The sequence below is a fragment of the Pseudochaenichthys georgianus genome, chromosome 13 (assembly GCF_902827115.2).
Source record: "Pseudochaenichthys georgianus chromosome 13, fPseGeo1.2, whole genome shotgun sequence".
Classification (NCBI taxonomy): domain Eukaryota; kingdom Metazoa; phylum Chordata; class Actinopteri; order Perciformes; family Channichthyidae; genus Pseudochaenichthys; species Pseudochaenichthys georgianus.
The window spans coordinates 11,650,018-11,667,074 of NC_047515.1; the positions used below are offsets into that span (position 1 = coordinate 11,650,018).

Here is a 17,057-nt window from a genome sequence, read left to right on the forward strand (position 1 = left end):
TAATTATCCTATTTTGTCCACAGTTTTGCCTAAATTTGATGTTAAATTAACTGCATCTGACGAAGTAAGTATCGATCAGGAAGAAATCAAAGCAGAAGTGTGTGCAACGTAAGTGAAAGCTCTTCGCTCATTTGCTCTTGAATAGTTCCTGCTTGGTGAGTGAATGGGTCTTTTCTAAACACAGTTTTCTTATCAACCTAATTAGGTATACATATGGACAGCCTGTGCCAGGCAGTGTTAACCTGGAGATGTGCAGACATTTTAATAGCTACATTGAAAGAAGCTTAGTATACACCCCGGAAAATCCAGAGGGAGTCCCTGAAATATCCGCCCCATGCTACAAGGAAACAAAGAAGGTACAGTTGCTGAGGCGACAGTCTCATGTCCATCTAAAATGTGCACATAAAGGTAGACCTTACATATCTACCTCCTACAGAATGTTTACATATTGTATTAAGTTGTATTATTCAAACACGACATACCGTGCACACTTACTGTAATACTACATTGGACTAGATATATTGTCATCTACGTTGTCAGTGTAGTGTAGAAATTGATGAGCATATCAACTGATTAATCACAATGGATATAGTAGTTTCATTGTAAAAAAAAGTGAACTCAAGCTAACTGATTATCTTGGGAGCTGCATTTCACAAACGTCACCAGCAAATAGAGTTTCCTTCTTAATGCATGGATATAAAGAGAACTGGATACAGCGTCTGAAGCTAGCCTGTTCATTCCTACAAGATTTGCTCAGTGGCGCTCAGTGGCCCAAAATGGAACTACTGGAGATTAAAAAACTAAATAAATCTGTTCTTGGTCCCATAGAGCAGGGGTTCCCAACGTTTTTTCTCAAGAGCCCCCCCCCCAAATGACTCCTGTTGGAAGTTGCGCGGGGGGGCATCAGCATTAATTAATTAAAGTTTAAAAGTCTCAAAAATGCTACAACTACTATCACAAACTGGATGAATGTGAAGTATGTTGTTAAAGGAGGATGAAAGCGTAATTAAGGAGCACTATTGGAGTGACTTTGATAGTTATTGGACTCAGGATTCATTCATTTGGATTCCCGCTGTATGAAGAAATTAAAGGACAGAAAACAATGGAAGTGGAACAAATTCACAAAGGGATTAAACTGTTTAAAACACACCGGATTTTGCCGATATGTTTATGTGGATTCAAAAGTCGTAAATAATCTACAAAATGGAGGAGACCGATCTGATCGGAGCAACTGTGACAAATAATCCAACTGAAACCGGCATGGACAATGACTATGTTTTAAAAATGCGCTTATCCAGAAAAGCCCGGTTTGGACACTTTACGGGCAGAAGAAAAATGTCTATTAAAGAAAGAATTATACATTTCTTTCTTTGTATGCCTATTATAGCAACTTGAATTTGTATTCAAATGAATGAATCAATTATTTTTATATTTTATTGTAATGTATAGACAAGGCTTTTTTTTTTCCTCGGCCGCCCCGTAGTTTCAGAGCGCATCGAGTTTAAAATACCATCTACAAACTGATGCTGCTGCTTGTGGCAGACCACACTTCCACGCTCACCGGCAAGCACCGACTGGCCATCGGGAGGACCGGGAGGGTGTGTGTATGTGTGGCCCGAGCGAGCGAGAGAGAGACCTTACGTGCATTGTTGTTGTTAGCATCTGGTGCTAGCTAGCTGCGCTAACGGATATAAGGAGCTGTTTCAATGAAAACAGAGGAGCGCTCTATCCACACAACTGCGCCGAGCACTTGACTTTATGCAGGAAGCAGACAGTGGGACATTGTATGAAAAGTCAGCACACTCATGATTGCAGCAACATGATTGCAGCGTCCAGGCAGCTCCCGTTCGAGCATATGCCTTGAGTTGCACATAGCTCCAACGATCCAACACACACACACACACACACACACACACACATTTAGTGTGATTTATCGCGATTAACTATGGACAATCATGCGATTAATCGCGATTAAATATTTTAATCGACTAACAGCCCTAATTGCGTTACAATTATATGTAAAAAAAATCTAAATATGATATTTGGCCTCAAATCATCTGAGGCCTGGCTCCCCCCCTGCGATCTTTGGCGCCCCCCCAATGGGGGCGCGCCCCCCAGGTGGGGAACCACTGCCATAGAGCATGCACACTTGATATTTCTTAAGCCCCGCCTCTGATATCCAGCTTTCGACTCAGTCAAATTAATGCAGAAGGAAAATAACTCTAGATTCGTCTTTTAACACATTTACAACTTTAAGACCCTTATGATTTATATAGGGGCTATACAATTACTGGGTAATTGATTGTACGACCATTTGAAAATGTCTCTTTCCCAATGTAAGTCAATAGATGAGAGCAACACATCTGGGTACTTTCCCTCTACGCAAGGCCATGCCCCTTTTTGGGTGAAAACACTCTATCATTTGACTGGCGCTAAATACAGATTCTGAAGTTTTCGCCGATCACATCAAAAAAACTATAATACCGCGCCTTTTTTTATCGACAGGGAGCGCAGATATTATGTTCAGACAAGCAAATAATTAAACAATGTTATTGGAGATTGATGAACGGCGTTGATTTGTTCGGCGTTGATATAAATCAATAGGGGTCAGTCTGCCAGTGAATGAGTGGCAGGCAGCAAGCTAGCACTTAAACTTTGATTTCTGAATTAGATTGTTTCTTTTACTGTCCTTTTTTTGTAGAGGAAGTCAAATACTGCTTGGCGCCGATGCCTTGTTTTTACTGTTAAGTGGGCGGAGGCCTTCATTATGTCGTGGACTAGAACATAAGTGTAGTACCACCATTTGGCCACTACTAAAATGTGCTTCAATGGCCAGCTCACTTCCTGGGGGGTTGAAGTAGAAACACGATCCAGAATGTATTTCATTGTATTTCATCTATATTTTTGTGCTTTTTAGACGAACAAGAAAGGCTGTGCCAATTTTATCTTCTCAATGTCAACTTTCACAAAAGTTGCACAAAAAGTGCTGCGAGATCAGTTAAAACTCAGTGCCAAAGTGGAAGAGGAGGGCACAGGCAAGTATTTTGATCTATTTCTTCATAATTTGATCCTACTCTTGATGAATATATCTCATTTAAACAATATATAATTCATGTATTTGATATGGAGCATCCTTCTACAGGTATTTCACACCAACAAGAGAAGTCTATGGATATTTCATATGTTGTTGGAAAGCTGTCCTTCACTGACACACCCAAGATTTATGACCAAGGATCAGTTGTGGAGGGAAAAGTGAGTGCATCTTGTCTTCACTTCTTCAGGGTCATGCAACCAAATTGTTCTGAAATGCCTTCTCAGTAATATAACTTGTTTCTTTACAACAGGTTAAAGCAGTTTATTACAACAATACACCCATTGCTGACATGCCGGTGTATCTTTTTGAGGGTGAAAGGTGGTCAGCACGTTGGTTGCAGAATCTTACCACTGACAGCAATGGTGTTGCCCCTTTCAATTTCAGCACCGCTAACCTACATGGGGACATCCATGTCCAGGTAAATAGGAAAATAACCATCTTGTATCCAACATGTTGTCTGTCACAGCATAAAACAACCGGAAATCAATTCTTCAATGTACATTAACTGGGCGAAGTGGTACAACATGTAGCTTTCTTCTATCCCAACCAATGTTAACATCGTTTTTTCTGTTGTCTAGCTAAGCAACACACCGACATTGGGTTACGCTCCTTATAGAGCGGCACATTACGAGACTGGAGATCAAATAGTTTTGTTGGCCCAAGTCTCTTCTCCTGATACTAAAACTGTCAGCTTCCTGGAGATGAAGAAGAAGGATAAACCACTTCCATGTGACAAAGAAGAAGAAATCTTTATCCAATACACTGTGGTTGGAGAGGCCAAGGGCTCAGTGGATATGATGTATCTCGTGAGTAAAAAAATCATTTTTTGTTTTAATAATGACCTTCACAACCGAGTGCTGGCTGAAAGGAACACGTTCAACCCCTGACCCTAAGTCCTTACACCCGCTAGTACAGTTGTTTTCCAGTTGAGTATAATCAGCTGAGTTCCTCTTTTTATACATTTCATTACTGCATGAATCAATAATTCATAGCAAGTCTAATAAATGATGATCTGGATATGTTGATGCTCCATTTAATTGGCTGTTTTTAACAAACCCCTCCTTTCCTGCCGCTTAAGCACATAGTTGGAGTTGGTTTGTTAAAGTCAGAGCTAACACTGCCAGCCATGCTTTGTGGTACAAATCTAGTTCTTTGTGACAATTTTCTGAAATTCCCCAGGTCTTATCTAGAGGTGCCATTGTCATGCAAGGACATAACCGCATTGATGTGGAAGATCAATCAGGTGAGTAAAGAATGACATCTTAAAAATCTCCCTTTTAATAAGCATTGCCAACAAAATCATATGATTGATGATTGTGGTTCATAACAGTTGGTTTGTGTTTCAGTGAATGAGGGCCAGGTGTCCTTTAAGCTCACAGTGTCTCCAGACATGGCTCCAGACATCCAGGTTATAATTTACGCCATCCTCCCCAGTGAGACTGTGATCGCCAACAGCGCCGACTTCTCCATTGAGAAATGCTTCAGGAACAAGGTCAGTTTCAGAAGTTTCTGTTATTTTCAGATGCAAGTAATTTTTGGGAGAAATTAAAAATATCACACTAGCTATCAAGTTAACAATCTCAAAACCATTTGGTTATAACTCTTTAGGCCCATTTTGCAACACCTCTTTTGTTATCCATGCGGACTCTTCCACCTGCCAAAGTCTGTTCGACTAACAAATTGCTCAAACCTGATTTGTCAATACTACTAGGTTACAAACGGTCTTCAAATGGACTGTGAACTGGACTAAAAGCATAATCCTTCTGCACTCATATGCAAATATCTCTTTACAACGATTACCTTAAACCTTATTAAGCAATATTAAGGATTTATAATCCAGGTGCAGTCCTTGCTCTACTTGCACACAAGACAAAAGACAGTTCATTTTGTGGGTAAAGAAATTATGTTTCTCTAAAGCCATGGCGGGAAAATCAGTGTTAAGTTCAGCCAATTTACAAGGAATGGATTGTTATGTATAATAAGTGCAGCATTGATTTCTGGACTGTAAGCGTGGTATAGCCATGGATGAGGTTCTCAGTTCCAGCATAGCAGATTGTTGGTCAGAAATGTGAACCAGTTTCAAAGGCCGAGAGCTGGCGTAGTTGCAGTGGAAAAACTGATTTGCAATCAGGCACGTGTTCTGAACTGGCCATGGAACCACTTCAAAGAAAATACATGTAATTTATTAAGCGTTGGTAGGACCAACAGCAAGGCCATGTTAGTCCACTAAAGAGAAAATGCTAGCAATGTTGCCATGTGCGTCTCTGGCATGGGGCCATTCCCCTCAGAACCAGAGCATGGAGAAAAGTAAAGGTAAACTACACATTTTTGTCAAGTTCAAAACATTTCAGGTCCTCTACCGCCACTGAAGTCTCAGGTGAGATGTTTTTTATATGTAAGGTGTCGCTGGAGTTCTCTCCATCCTCGGCCGTCCCCGGAGAGCAGACCATCCTGCAGGTGAAGGCCCTGCCAGACTCTCTGTGTGGTGTCAGCGCTGTCGACCAGAGCGTCCTCATCAAGGAGCCAGGGAAAACTCTGGATGCAGACAAGGTACCTGCTAGAATCAACCACAAATAGATACAAAGTTAATGTTACCATAGCATTTTATTTTCCTTAATTTGCATTCGTCATGCAGAGGTTCAAGATTTTTCTGATATTTCCTTGGTGGTCAATCATTCTTTATTCTATTATTCTACCAGTTACATATTGTTACCAACTTTCTGTTAACCCTTGTGTTGTGTTTGAAAGCTGTTACCATTCATGGTGTCCGCGGGTCAATTTTGACCCATGATTTAACTCAGTCCAAAACACTCAAAAATAGACTATCATCCAATATTGTTTTAATTACATCATAACTAACTTATTATGCATTCATAACCGTACAATCCTGTTGTAATTGCATTTTATGGCCCAAAAAAACATTACACCACATATTCAAGTACAACTTGTGATTCAATTCACTCATTATATTCACTATAGTGAAGACAGTGGATCTTTAGGTTATCTGACTATAATAGACTAATATTAGAATACAATCTCCCCAAAAAAAGTTTTTAATTATTGTTACAGTGGATGAAGGGGGTGGGGGTGGGGTGTCTATAGTCAAAGATTAATCTTGATTGGGCCAAATTTTACCCAGAGTCACCCCCAACAATGCTGCCGGGTCTTCCCAGACCCGAACACCAAAATATACACTTTTTTTAGAGACCTTCAGACTTAGCTAAAATTGTCAAAATCAGTTTTGTAGTGTTTATATAGCTGTTGTGGAGGGTATCTTGAAGCCTTGTTCCGTAAAAAAAAACTAGAGCCTAGTTATTTTATCATTTTAACTTGAAACGGGTCAAGGGAGACCCCAACACAACATAAGGGTTAAATGCATCCCTGTAATCCGCAGTTTCTCAATTGTCAGATTGTCATAAAAACAATAAAACTCTTGTGAGAATATAGTGGTGAATCATACCTTTCTTCTCAGATATTCAACTTGTTGCCTGTCAGAAAAGCAACACATGTTCCATATAATGTTGAAGATCGTGGAGAATGCTTGCTCGTGAGACCCAGAAGATACGCTATGCCATTTCCCGATGGAAACCAGAGAGATGATGCTCATACAGTTTTCCAGGTACTAACTCCACAAACAATGATGTTTAATATAGCAATATATGTTGCGGTAGCCCATTTTTTATAAACTTTTCAGTGATTCCTGTATTCATGTCTTTAGAATGTAGGTATGAAGATGGCAACAAACCTGGTTATCAGAGTGCCGACATGCCTCAAGTACAGAGGAAGAGAATACCACCAGGGCCATGACTATGGTAATTGCTTTTCTTGTTCTATTGAGTGACACATACTTAACATTTACCAGCAATCAAACAGGTTACCATGTTTTCTCCTGCTTTTGTTGGATTCCTTTTTTTGATTTTTTTAGTTTTATATGATGATATTCCTGCTGTGGCATCCAGTATGGAAAGGTCATTTGTGTCAGCGGGTGCTGGTGCTCCTGATGATTCACCAATTGAGACCGTTCGAACTTTCTTCCCTGAGACCTGGATATGGGACATGTTGGAAGTTGGGTAAGAATATGCAATAAAGAGTTCTAAGGGTCATGAATTCAGTAAATGTATTCATTTAAACCAGATATATATGTAGACCAGACTCCCAGCACACATGAATAGCAAGAAAATCCCTTAATGACGCTGCTCATCTAGTCGTGTTTAACATGTTGGCTTGAAGGGAAATTAAAGGGTATTTGTGATTCTATAAAACGTATATTCATCATTTTAGAGACGTTTCTTATATAATGACGGTATGTGCGGAAATATTTTGGGCTAGTATGCATCATTTTTAGGGTTATGGTTCTTTCTTTAGAATATTGCCAGAATTGATTTAGCAAGACTGAACCAAGTAATCGTTTCTGAGTTTTTGAGATCTCAAAAATCAAGGAAATTAAACAATTTCACGTATGTAAGTTAGTATTTAAGTATATTTCTCCAGGTCACGTAATCTGTTTGTGTGCTTCGGCTGATCCAGAAAGTCTGGAACGAAGGATGTGTCCGTCACAGTCCCAGACACCATCACCACCTGGGAGACGGAGGCATTCTGTTTGTCCTCTCAAGGTTTTGGCTTGGCTCCTCGTAAAGAGATCACTGTCTTCCAGCCCTTCTTCCTCGAGCTCAGCCTGCCCTACTCCATCATCCGAGGGGAGCACTTTGAACTGAAGGCAACCGTCTTCAACTACCTGACCAGCTGCATCATGGTAACTAATGTTTTCACATGACCTATTATTACATCAGCATGCTCATAATAATTGCTAACATGCTAAACAGGTGCAATACAATTCATTATTTGGTGAAAATGTAAGAAATGTTAAATAAATGCACCCAATATTTATGCAGTTTATGGTTTCATGATGCCTTCACTGTATTTACTTACTTGTATTGCACTGTGGTAACGACTTTGGTGCAAGTAAAAGGTAGCTGCTTTCTATAAGGAAGCATGAGAAAAGGTCCAACATTTCACCCTCCAAACATTGAACATGTGAAGTCCGAGCTCAGAAAATATTCTGTCTCTTGATAAACTGTCTTGTTCCGGTAGGTTCCTCCCAGCTTTGCCTGTGCAGATCCTCCCCTCAAAATGTCAACGGATAATTTATTTGTGCATCATACCGTTGATAGCCAGTAGCGGAATGGATACTGCTCAGCTCTTTTTGCCTTATAGTTTTTACATTGTCACTGTGCCCATCTTTAGAAATCTGTATTGTCGGTCGAAACATCTCCAAATAGCTTGTTGTTGTTGTCTAGACTTTCTGAAGTCAATCTGGATACAATCCTTGTAACCAAGGCTTTAGTCCCATACTCATGGACCCAAGTCATTGGTGATCTTGTTTGGTGAACACTTAGAGTATTCTAATGAAGAAGTCTTGTCTGGTAATGATGAGGGCAAGGATAGGGAGTGTAAGAAGAACAGCAATGTTCTTCAGATGGAAAAAAAGCAGTTTTGCTGATATGGTAGGAATGAGAAGGTGGGGTCGAAGATGATGCAATAGTTGTGCAGGGGGCGATGAGAATGAGATGTTCAGTGAAAATGACTGGGCATAGTGGGTGAGGGGATTTGGGCAGTTTTTTTATATAGATGCCATGTTGACGTAGGATGCTTCCTAGGGGAAAGATATACTGGACAAAAATGAGGGGAGCGAGGACTGAACCCTGGGGGACACCATGAGGGAGTTGGGCAGTGGGGCAATGGCAGTTATTTACGGATTTTGGTGTAGCGAAATGATGTAAAACAGGAGAAGGCAGTTATGTTGATGGTGTGAGAGGAGGATGGAATTGTTGATTGAGTCAAAGGCTGCACTTATGTCATCAAGGATGAAGATGGTAAGGAGGCTGAAGTCTACTCAGAAGAGTTTATTGTTTGTGATTTATCTCATTTAGTTGAGAGCTTAATAAAAGGCGAAGTTCAGAAATGGTCGTGGACCAAGTGAAGACATCTTTCAAACCCATTTCTGGGTGTCAAGAATAATTTCTGCATCACTCTTTTGTTTGCTTTTTCTATAAATCTACATTTTCTAAAATATATTGCTGTCTCTCTTGAACAGGTTACTGTGGCTCCAACCCCCTCCTTAGATTACACCCTTACCCCCCTCTCTGGTGACCAGTACACATCCTGTTTGTGTGGTGGAGAGCGCAAGACCCTCAGCTGGACCATGGCCCCCTCAGCTTTAGGTGAGAGAAGATTTTTCTACTGATGTGAAATGTTAAAGTGTGCCAAGGTAGATTAAACCTTTTTTTTTTACCTTTGTGACATCATTAAGATCCAACTTAGTGACAGAATGTTTATAGACTATTATTAATAAAATAACACAATTGATTGATCAAGTCACATCTTGTTTGTTGTTCTCTTGTAGGTGTTATGAATGTGTCAGTGACTGCTGAGGCTGTGGCATCCCAAGCTTCGTGTGACAATGAGATTGTGAGCGTGCCAAAAAGGGGTCGTATCGACGTGGTCAAACGTTCTCTCATAGTCAAGGTCAGGACGTTTAAACAAAATGATAAAGTACAAGTTCATCCATTAACTAGAAAGTAACTCTGGAACTCGCATTATATCTTTTCCGTTCAGGCTGAAGGAACTGAGATGTCCAAGACCTACAACTGGCTGCTCTGCCCAAAAGGTCAGTTTGTTCAGAAAAATAACAACCAATTATGATAAGTTAGGAGATTTCCCATCAAGAATATGTGACCCTCTTTTCGAAATCAGTCTTGCGAATACCGAGTTAATCGTGGATTTATGTCCAAAACCTCGTACAGAGGTATTACAACAGGCGCTGTGTTGTGTGTTGCCTCAGAAAATACACACAACACACCGATGAATCTCAGTGAACAATAAGCCGCTGAATGAACATTAGTAGAGGGACGGCCTGCTGGCAAGCTTTTTTATGGACAAACAAATACATATATCTAATGGAGTGGTGGTTTTGAGGGGGGGCCTGCAAAAATATTATGCCATAAGAAAAATATCACTTAAAAAAGCAAACCAACTAAAAACTATGGCTAAAACTATACTGCAAACTTTGAAGGCCTTTTTCTCATCATTTTGTCTTGACCACACTCAGCATCTTGTGGGGATATTTGTTCTGATTGTTTGAGAACAAAAAGAATAAGGATATAAAAGAAAGCAAAGAATCTCCTTCTTCCAACATTGTATATAATTCAAAATGTGTTTCAGGGTCCATGTGACTGATTTTGATGGAGCAGGTCAGTCACATATAATAGATACATTCACTAACTGCGGGTAGCACTTAACTTATTTGTCAATGAGTCACAGATTCATATAAGGTCATTATTTAAATACATTTTATCACCCTGATGGAAGAACACCTAATTCTTATTCTCAGTCCTGTTTCAATCGATGATCCATTAACCATCCGTGAAATCTATCTTTGTTTGAGTGCTGAGCTGACTGTACCTTGTCTTCACACAGGAGAGGCTTTGAAAGAGGAAATAGAAATACAGCTGCCTGAGAACGTCATTCTTGGATCTGCCCGAGCTTCGCTATCAGTCTTGGGTAATACATTCATTTCTGTTGAGTTGTTTTTGTTGTATTTTGAGTTACATTTTCGAGTATTAGCTTCATTGTTTTTCTGCAGGTGACATTCTGGGCAGGGCTCTAAACAACCTGGATGGGCTGCTGCGGATGCCGTATGGATGTGGTGAGCAGAACATGGCTCTCCTGGCCCCCAACATCTACATCCTCCAGTACCTGAAAAACACTCAGCAGCTGACCCCAGCCATCAAGGACAAGGCTACCAACTTCCTGACCATTGGTGAGTCTCTGGTGAAATATGTCAAATGTAGCATGAGTAACATTCTGGCACACAAAAATGCAACCAGTATCAGAAAGTGTTGCATGATTATGTAGCCCGTGCCGATTCATCCCTTTTTTTCTGCCTTTTCCCTGCTATGCAAATAATGGTAAACATCCTGAATATATGAGAGGAAGTTTCGGTCAAACTTGGTAATGTGATTAATTTGCGTTCTTTATTTGAATCACTTTAAGGTTTCCAGGTTGATCACAAGCTGTAAAGTGTTACTTCATTCATTAATTTAGCAAAACCCTTTTGTAATTTGACACGTGTCACTTTTGTGATGCAGGCTACCAGAGACAGCTGAACTACAAACATGATGATGGTGCATACAGCACATTTGGAACAGGAACTGGGAACACTTGGTGAGAAAACCACTGATCGATCATCAACCCAAATAATGATATGTACATGCTGTGCAATATTTACCATGTCACACCAAGACATACAGTCAGGGGCGCCGTAAGGGGGTGAAAAGTTAGGACGATTCTAAGGGCCCGTGACTGATAGGGGCCCCAAAAATTGTAGAACATTAAGAAAACATTTTCAAGTAACCTTTCATCAATCATCAATAATTAACATTAATATAACATTATTGATAATGTACTCACTAAACTTACGATTCATTTCACCTTTTTTGTTCAAAAAGTTAATTATCCAAAGCATCGAACACCCCCCTCTATTTACATGTAATGGTTTGGTCCTGTCTCCAAACGCTGTGCGGCACCGCATTTTCTAGCAGAGTGAGAGCATGTGAGGCAGGGATGCGAGTACTTACGTGTGTATGATGTCTCAACGACTAACAAAGTCAGGCTTTCAAAAAAGAAAAGAAAGGAGAGAAAGACAAGAGAGTTTTGCTCTGATTTAGCACCACCATCAGGCCTATTCATTTTCATTTCCGTTATGTTGTCCATTTACACTTTAATACTCGCTTATTTTGTAGTTGGTATGTATATTTAATTAGAAAATCTGCTGCTTATGTTATGTTATAAATGATAATATTGGTGTTAATGTTCACTTTATTTTAATTTAAGAGGTCATGTATATTTAAGTTATACTTATTTTGATTTTTTAATGTTCCATTCAAAAATGTTATTAAAAAGGCATGTCCACCATAAAAGATGACTATTGAGGTCTATTGTCAGGAATGTTAGTGTTATATCAAATAGTGAATTCTACTGCAGCAGAATGTTGCAGTAGAATTTGCAGTCTGCACAGTGTTATATTTTCACAGCTCAGTGTCAGTAAATATTGTCCAGTTAGTATTGGACTAAGATAGATGCAAGCCTGTACAGATAGAGATATTTAAAGCATAAATGAGTCGGTTGGGTTCTGGAGGTGTGGTTACAGCAATTGTGCTTGGTTTGCGTGGCCTGTGCCTGGTGGTGGGGCCCAATGTGATATATTTTCATGGGGCCCAAAATCCCTGGCGGCGCCCCTGCATACAGTTTACCACTAGTGCTAACAGAGTAGATGATGTAGAAGTACTTAGACATTTTATTTTATTACTCATAAGTTCTTCACAATAAAACCATTAATGTGCTACTGTATGTGAACACACGCAAGTTCAAGTCTTTCTAATTAATGCATAAAATAGAATCACATGATTTGTATATTGTTGTGATTATCTTGAGACATTAAACAGATCATGATTGTTTAATTATGTCAGTCATGTATAACTTTGTTTTAATATCCTCAGGCTGACTGCTTTTGTGGTGAGATCATTTGCCAAAGCACAGTCTTTTGTCTACATTGACCCAGCAAAGATGGAAGAGTCTAAGAATTGGCTCCAAAGGAAACAACGAGAAAATGGCTGTTTTGAACAGTCAGGAAAGCTGTTTAACAACAGAATGAAGGTAATCAAAGTCGTTCTTCTCATGGAAATACCTGTTAATAACTGAAACTTAAGAATGTTATACATTTTTGTTTTCACTAAACCACATGCTGCTCTATTTAAATGCAAATACACCATCAGGACTTTCAAAGATGGCTCAGTAGTAACTAATGCTAACCTAGGGACCGGTTTCACAAAATGTGTATTGACATTTGTACACAGCAGTACTTAAGTTAACTTCCATGTGTGTGTGTGTGTGTGTGTGTGTGTGTGTGTGTGTGTGTGTGTGTGTGTGTGTGTGTGTGTGTGTGTGTGTGTGTGTGTGTGTGTGTGTGTGTGTGTGTGTGTGTGTGTGTGTGTGTGTGTGTGTGTGTGTGTGTGTGTGTGTGTGTGTGTGTGTGTGTGTGTGTGTGTGTGTGTGTGTGTGTCAGGGTGGTGTGTCTGATGAAGTGACTGTCAGTGCCTACATCACTGCTGCCTTCTTGGAGATGAAAACATCTGTGGAAGTGAGTACAACAAAGCGTCTTCCACCCAAGTGTTTGATGCCGAAAGATATAAATGAAAGACTTGCTAAAAATAGTTTTGGGATATAAGACCACTGGACTATCTTTATTAATATATTTAGGAACTTGGGTACATTTTATGATTGTAGGCGTCTTTAAACAATGATATTTGTTGGTTCATTCTGGTCGATGCAAGTTGTATTTTCTCCCTTTCATTATTCAGGTTTGACGTATTGGTAAAGACTTGCTGAGCCCAAACTTTCTGATGTTTGTTAATATTATCACCTGCATTCACATTTGTTTTCCTTTATATAGAAATGTGTTAATGCATCATGAACTAGAATAAACTTGGTGCTTTGATAGATTAAATCAGGTTTGACATGCTGACTGTTAAAAATGGTGTTATTTGAATCTGATCTAGGATCCTGTGGTGACCAAGAGCCTGTCTTGCCTCAAAGAGTCCATCAGTGACCTCAGTAACACCTACACCACAGCTTTGCTGGCGTACGTCTTCACCCTGGCAGGCGACATGGAGACCCGTGCTCACCTTCTCAATCACCTAGACACTGTTGGAATACAAAATGGTGAGTAATTTTTCTTAAAAATATCTTTCTGGATTCACTAATGTGGGTGTAGCTTACCTTGTATCTGTTTGTGTGTTTGTGGATGGCTGATTCAGGAGGTTTCCTTCACTGGTCTCAGACAGCATCAGAAAAATCAGCCTCTCTGTCTGTGGAGATCAGCTCCTACGTGCTGCTGGCCAAACTCAGTGCCTCTCCCACTACTGAAGACTTGGGCTATGCTGCTGGCATCGTGAGATGGCTGGCGGGCCAGCAGAACTATTACGGAGGTTTCTCCTCCACACAGGTACAGCACACACTGCTTACAGCTGGACTTACAGTTAAACATATAAGCCACCCTGATCAAAATGATGAACAAACAAAGTTAATTTAAATTGAAATGTACATATGTGACTTTGATCTGACCTAACAAGCTTAACCATTCTTAACAATCACCTTCTTGCGAAAACCATATATTTCCAAAATACCAGTAGGCTAAAAAAAATCTGCTCAACAGGAATACTAAATCCTTCAGTTCAAGTGAAGCATTCAAAATCATATAATAAAGATAGAAATAGTTTTCACCAAAAAGCGACATAACCAATTGTTGAACTCCTACATATGAAATCTACTGTATGTATAAACCAAAATAATAAAACACAGTATTTAATATGTGTGTGTAAATGTGTTGTAGGACACAGTGGTGGCTCTTCAGGCTCTGGCTCTCTACTCCGCTCTGGTGTTCAGTCCAGGAGGTTCAAGCACGGTGACAGTCCAGTCTCCCAGTGACACTCTGACATTTGATGTGAACCAGAACAACAAACTGCTCTACCAGGAGAAGCTGCTGCAGGACGTGACAGGAAAGTTCAGCCTGGAGGTGAAGGGCACTGCATGTGCTGCAATGCAGGTCAGTGGTCATGCAGATGTACCTGTTTCTCTTTGAAATACGTACACCACAACAACAACTTCTGATTAAACTGTATCGTAATGTTAGCAGCCTCATCGCTCAACACAGTTAAATACAGGAGTTAAATACAAGTGGCTGAAATTCATTTCTACCGTAGAAATGAATTTCAGCCACTTTTATTTAACTCCTGTTAATTTGGGAGTCCACACAAAGGTCCCTTCAAAGTTTCCGTGCACATAGCAGCCAACAGAGTGTTTTCGACGTGGCGTTGCAGGTATACAAACTTACCTTCCACCTAGGTCCCAAAAAAGGAAACCAACATCATATATTTAAAGCAAAGGCAATCTCGAGATTCAGGTTCACTCTTTATGAATAGTGTTCTCCTTGTGTCTCTCTTTTCCAGATTTCTCAACACTATAACATCCCAACTCCTACTGACGCAACGACCCTCAGTGTCAATGTAAGACCAGAGTTTGACTGCGCCATCAAAAACACCAAACTCACTCTGAATCTTCAGTCCCGGTAAGTTATCAACAAGCAGATTCACGCGAAAGAAGAACCATGACATTTCTTAGATACAATCCTCTGCATCTACCAGCTTGAACTATGTAACTGCTGGAGGATGGACATGGGACAAATGAATAGCACTTGCCTTACAGATTTAGTGGAAAGGAGACCAGCACAAACATGGTGATACTGGATATCAAAATGCTCTCTGGATTTGTCCCAGACCAAGAATCTTTGAAGAGGGTGAGTTATTTCAGTAACTTTCACCTTTAGCTCGAAGTAAAAAAGTCTTCATCTGTTGTTGAGCCACCCGGCTGATTACCATCTCCTCACAGCTCAAAGGAGCCCTGCTGGTGGATCGCGTTGAACAGAAGGAGGATCATGTTCTGGTGTACATACAGGAGGTGAGAGAAATCCTATCCTCAGCCAGCAGCAACTGATGATGCCCTTCACATTTGTTATTCATGGTATGTTTCTTTTTATCCCAACAGTTACCAAAAGACATACCTATCAACCACAGCTTGGATCTCAGACTGGAGATCCCAGTGCAGAACATGAAGCCAGCCGTGGTCAAGATCTATGACTACTATCAGCCAAGTAAATCCTTACGAACCCCTAACAGAGACACACTGATACACTCTGCTCCAACCTGAACATTATCAGAATAGTAATGTTTTAAAATGATTTTGTGCTTGGATAGATTATTGTCTCCTTATCTTCTGCTTCTTTTTCCTTCATTCCTCTCAGGTGACCATGCTGAGACAGAATACACACACCCTTGTGTTTCAGGTAACAATCTGTGCTTACATAAAGCGGAAATACAGTCTATTTTACAGATATCTTTTATACATGCGGTATTTGTGTAACCTTAAACCAAATCCAGCAAAACAACTATTGTGGACTGTAAGATTTCACAGTGACTGACTTTCTTTTAAAATTGTATTTTGCAGCTTAAAGTGTGAAGTCTGATCCTCGGGCCTTCAAGGATTCCAGTACGATATACAAATACTTTTTGTTATCAAAGATACATTTGATGTACTTTCACACCAGTTAACTTTGTTAATTAGCTTAGTTTACTGCTCCAATGTCTAACAGCTGTTAAACTACAGCACATATCTGAAATGTGTGCTTTTTGGAAAAACTATTCATTAAAACATTAAAACTGGTCTTCCACTGTTTCCTTCTGCTTTACATGTATCATATCACAGTGTAGAATTTGTGCAGGTCAGCTGGGTGTGGACATTTGTATACAACCCTAGGAGGAAGCTTTGGATAACATAACTCAGACTATGCTGAGTTATGTGACTGGTGACTATTGATTGTTGAATAAAAACAAACTGAATGCTAAAAGTGTACCTCAATGTGTTGTAGTCCAACTTTTGTCTACATTCATGAAGTCATTAATGATGGAAGCCATGTGTTAATGTTATTGTCTTTTATCCTTTAATATGAAGTATATACTTTTTTTAATCATCTGTTGGACAACAGGACTGCGTCCAGAACAGATATCTTTAAGTGGAGTAAAGTTTATTGTATCAAAGCCTATGGGAGGTAATAGTCATATTCAGTTTGTTCATTTTTCATGATTGTTAAAATCTTCCTACCTGTTGGCCAGAATTCTATTCACTTTAACACCCCAATTACTGACGTCAGGACCTTCAGTGTCATGGTCAAAATAGAGGTTTGGACTTGCTTGTTTATTACTGACTGGACCTTAGCATCAGAGTTACCACCAGTGGCGGCTGGTGCATTTTTCTCCAGGGGGGGCTCTACCAAAATGTAAGCAAACTTATA

At 39.9% G+C, this 17,057-nt stretch overlaps 1 protein-coding gene across 1 annotated transcript in view; it reads left to right on the forward strand.

Annotated features, from left to right (window-relative positions):
* Positions 1-16,618, forward strand: part of LOC117457673 (alpha-2-macroglobulin-like) — a 28,525-nt gene extending 11,907 nt beyond the window's left edge. The window contains exons 7-36 of the mRNA XM_034097871.1: positions 24-108; positions 206-356; positions 2,918-3,035; positions 3,143-3,252; positions 3,345-3,512; positions 3,673-3,900; positions 4,274-4,337; positions 4,441-4,586; positions 5,495-5,644; positions 6,567-6,713; positions 6,813-6,906; positions 7,020-7,164; positions 7,622-7,847; positions 9,189-9,315; positions 9,498-9,619; positions 9,710-9,761; positions 10,571-10,654; positions 10,737-10,913; positions 11,242-11,317; positions 12,652-12,808; positions 13,218-13,292; positions 13,711-13,873; positions 13,969-14,156; positions 14,544-14,756; positions 15,160-15,278; positions 15,416-15,506; positions 15,599-15,667; positions 15,755-15,860; positions 16,011-16,052; positions 16,214-16,618. Coding sequence (XP_033953762.1) covers positions 24-108; positions 206-356; positions 2,918-3,035; positions 3,143-3,252; positions 3,345-3,512; positions 3,673-3,900; positions 4,274-4,337; positions 4,441-4,586; positions 5,495-5,644; positions 6,567-6,713; positions 6,813-6,906; positions 7,020-7,164; positions 7,622-7,847; positions 9,189-9,315; positions 9,498-9,619; positions 9,710-9,761; positions 10,571-10,654; positions 10,737-10,913; positions 11,242-11,317; positions 12,652-12,808; positions 13,218-13,292; positions 13,711-13,873; positions 13,969-14,156; positions 14,544-14,756; positions 15,160-15,278; positions 15,416-15,506; positions 15,599-15,667; positions 15,755-15,860; positions 16,011-16,052; positions 16,214-16,218 — 3,698 coding nt within the window. The 3' untranslated portion in view covers positions 16,219-16,618. The remainder of the gene's footprint in view (positions 1-23; positions 109-205; positions 357-2,917; positions 3,036-3,142; positions 3,253-3,344; positions 3,513-3,672; positions 3,901-4,273; positions 4,338-4,440; positions 4,587-5,494; positions 5,645-6,566; positions 6,714-6,812; positions 6,907-7,019; positions 7,165-7,621; positions 7,848-9,188; positions 9,316-9,497; positions 9,620-9,709; positions 9,762-10,570; positions 10,655-10,736; positions 10,914-11,241; positions 11,318-12,651; positions 12,809-13,217; positions 13,293-13,710; positions 13,874-13,968; positions 14,157-14,543; positions 14,757-15,159; positions 15,279-15,415; positions 15,507-15,598; positions 15,668-15,754; positions 15,861-16,010; positions 16,053-16,213) is intronic.
* The last annotated feature ends 439 nt before the right edge of the window (positions 16,619-17,057 follow it).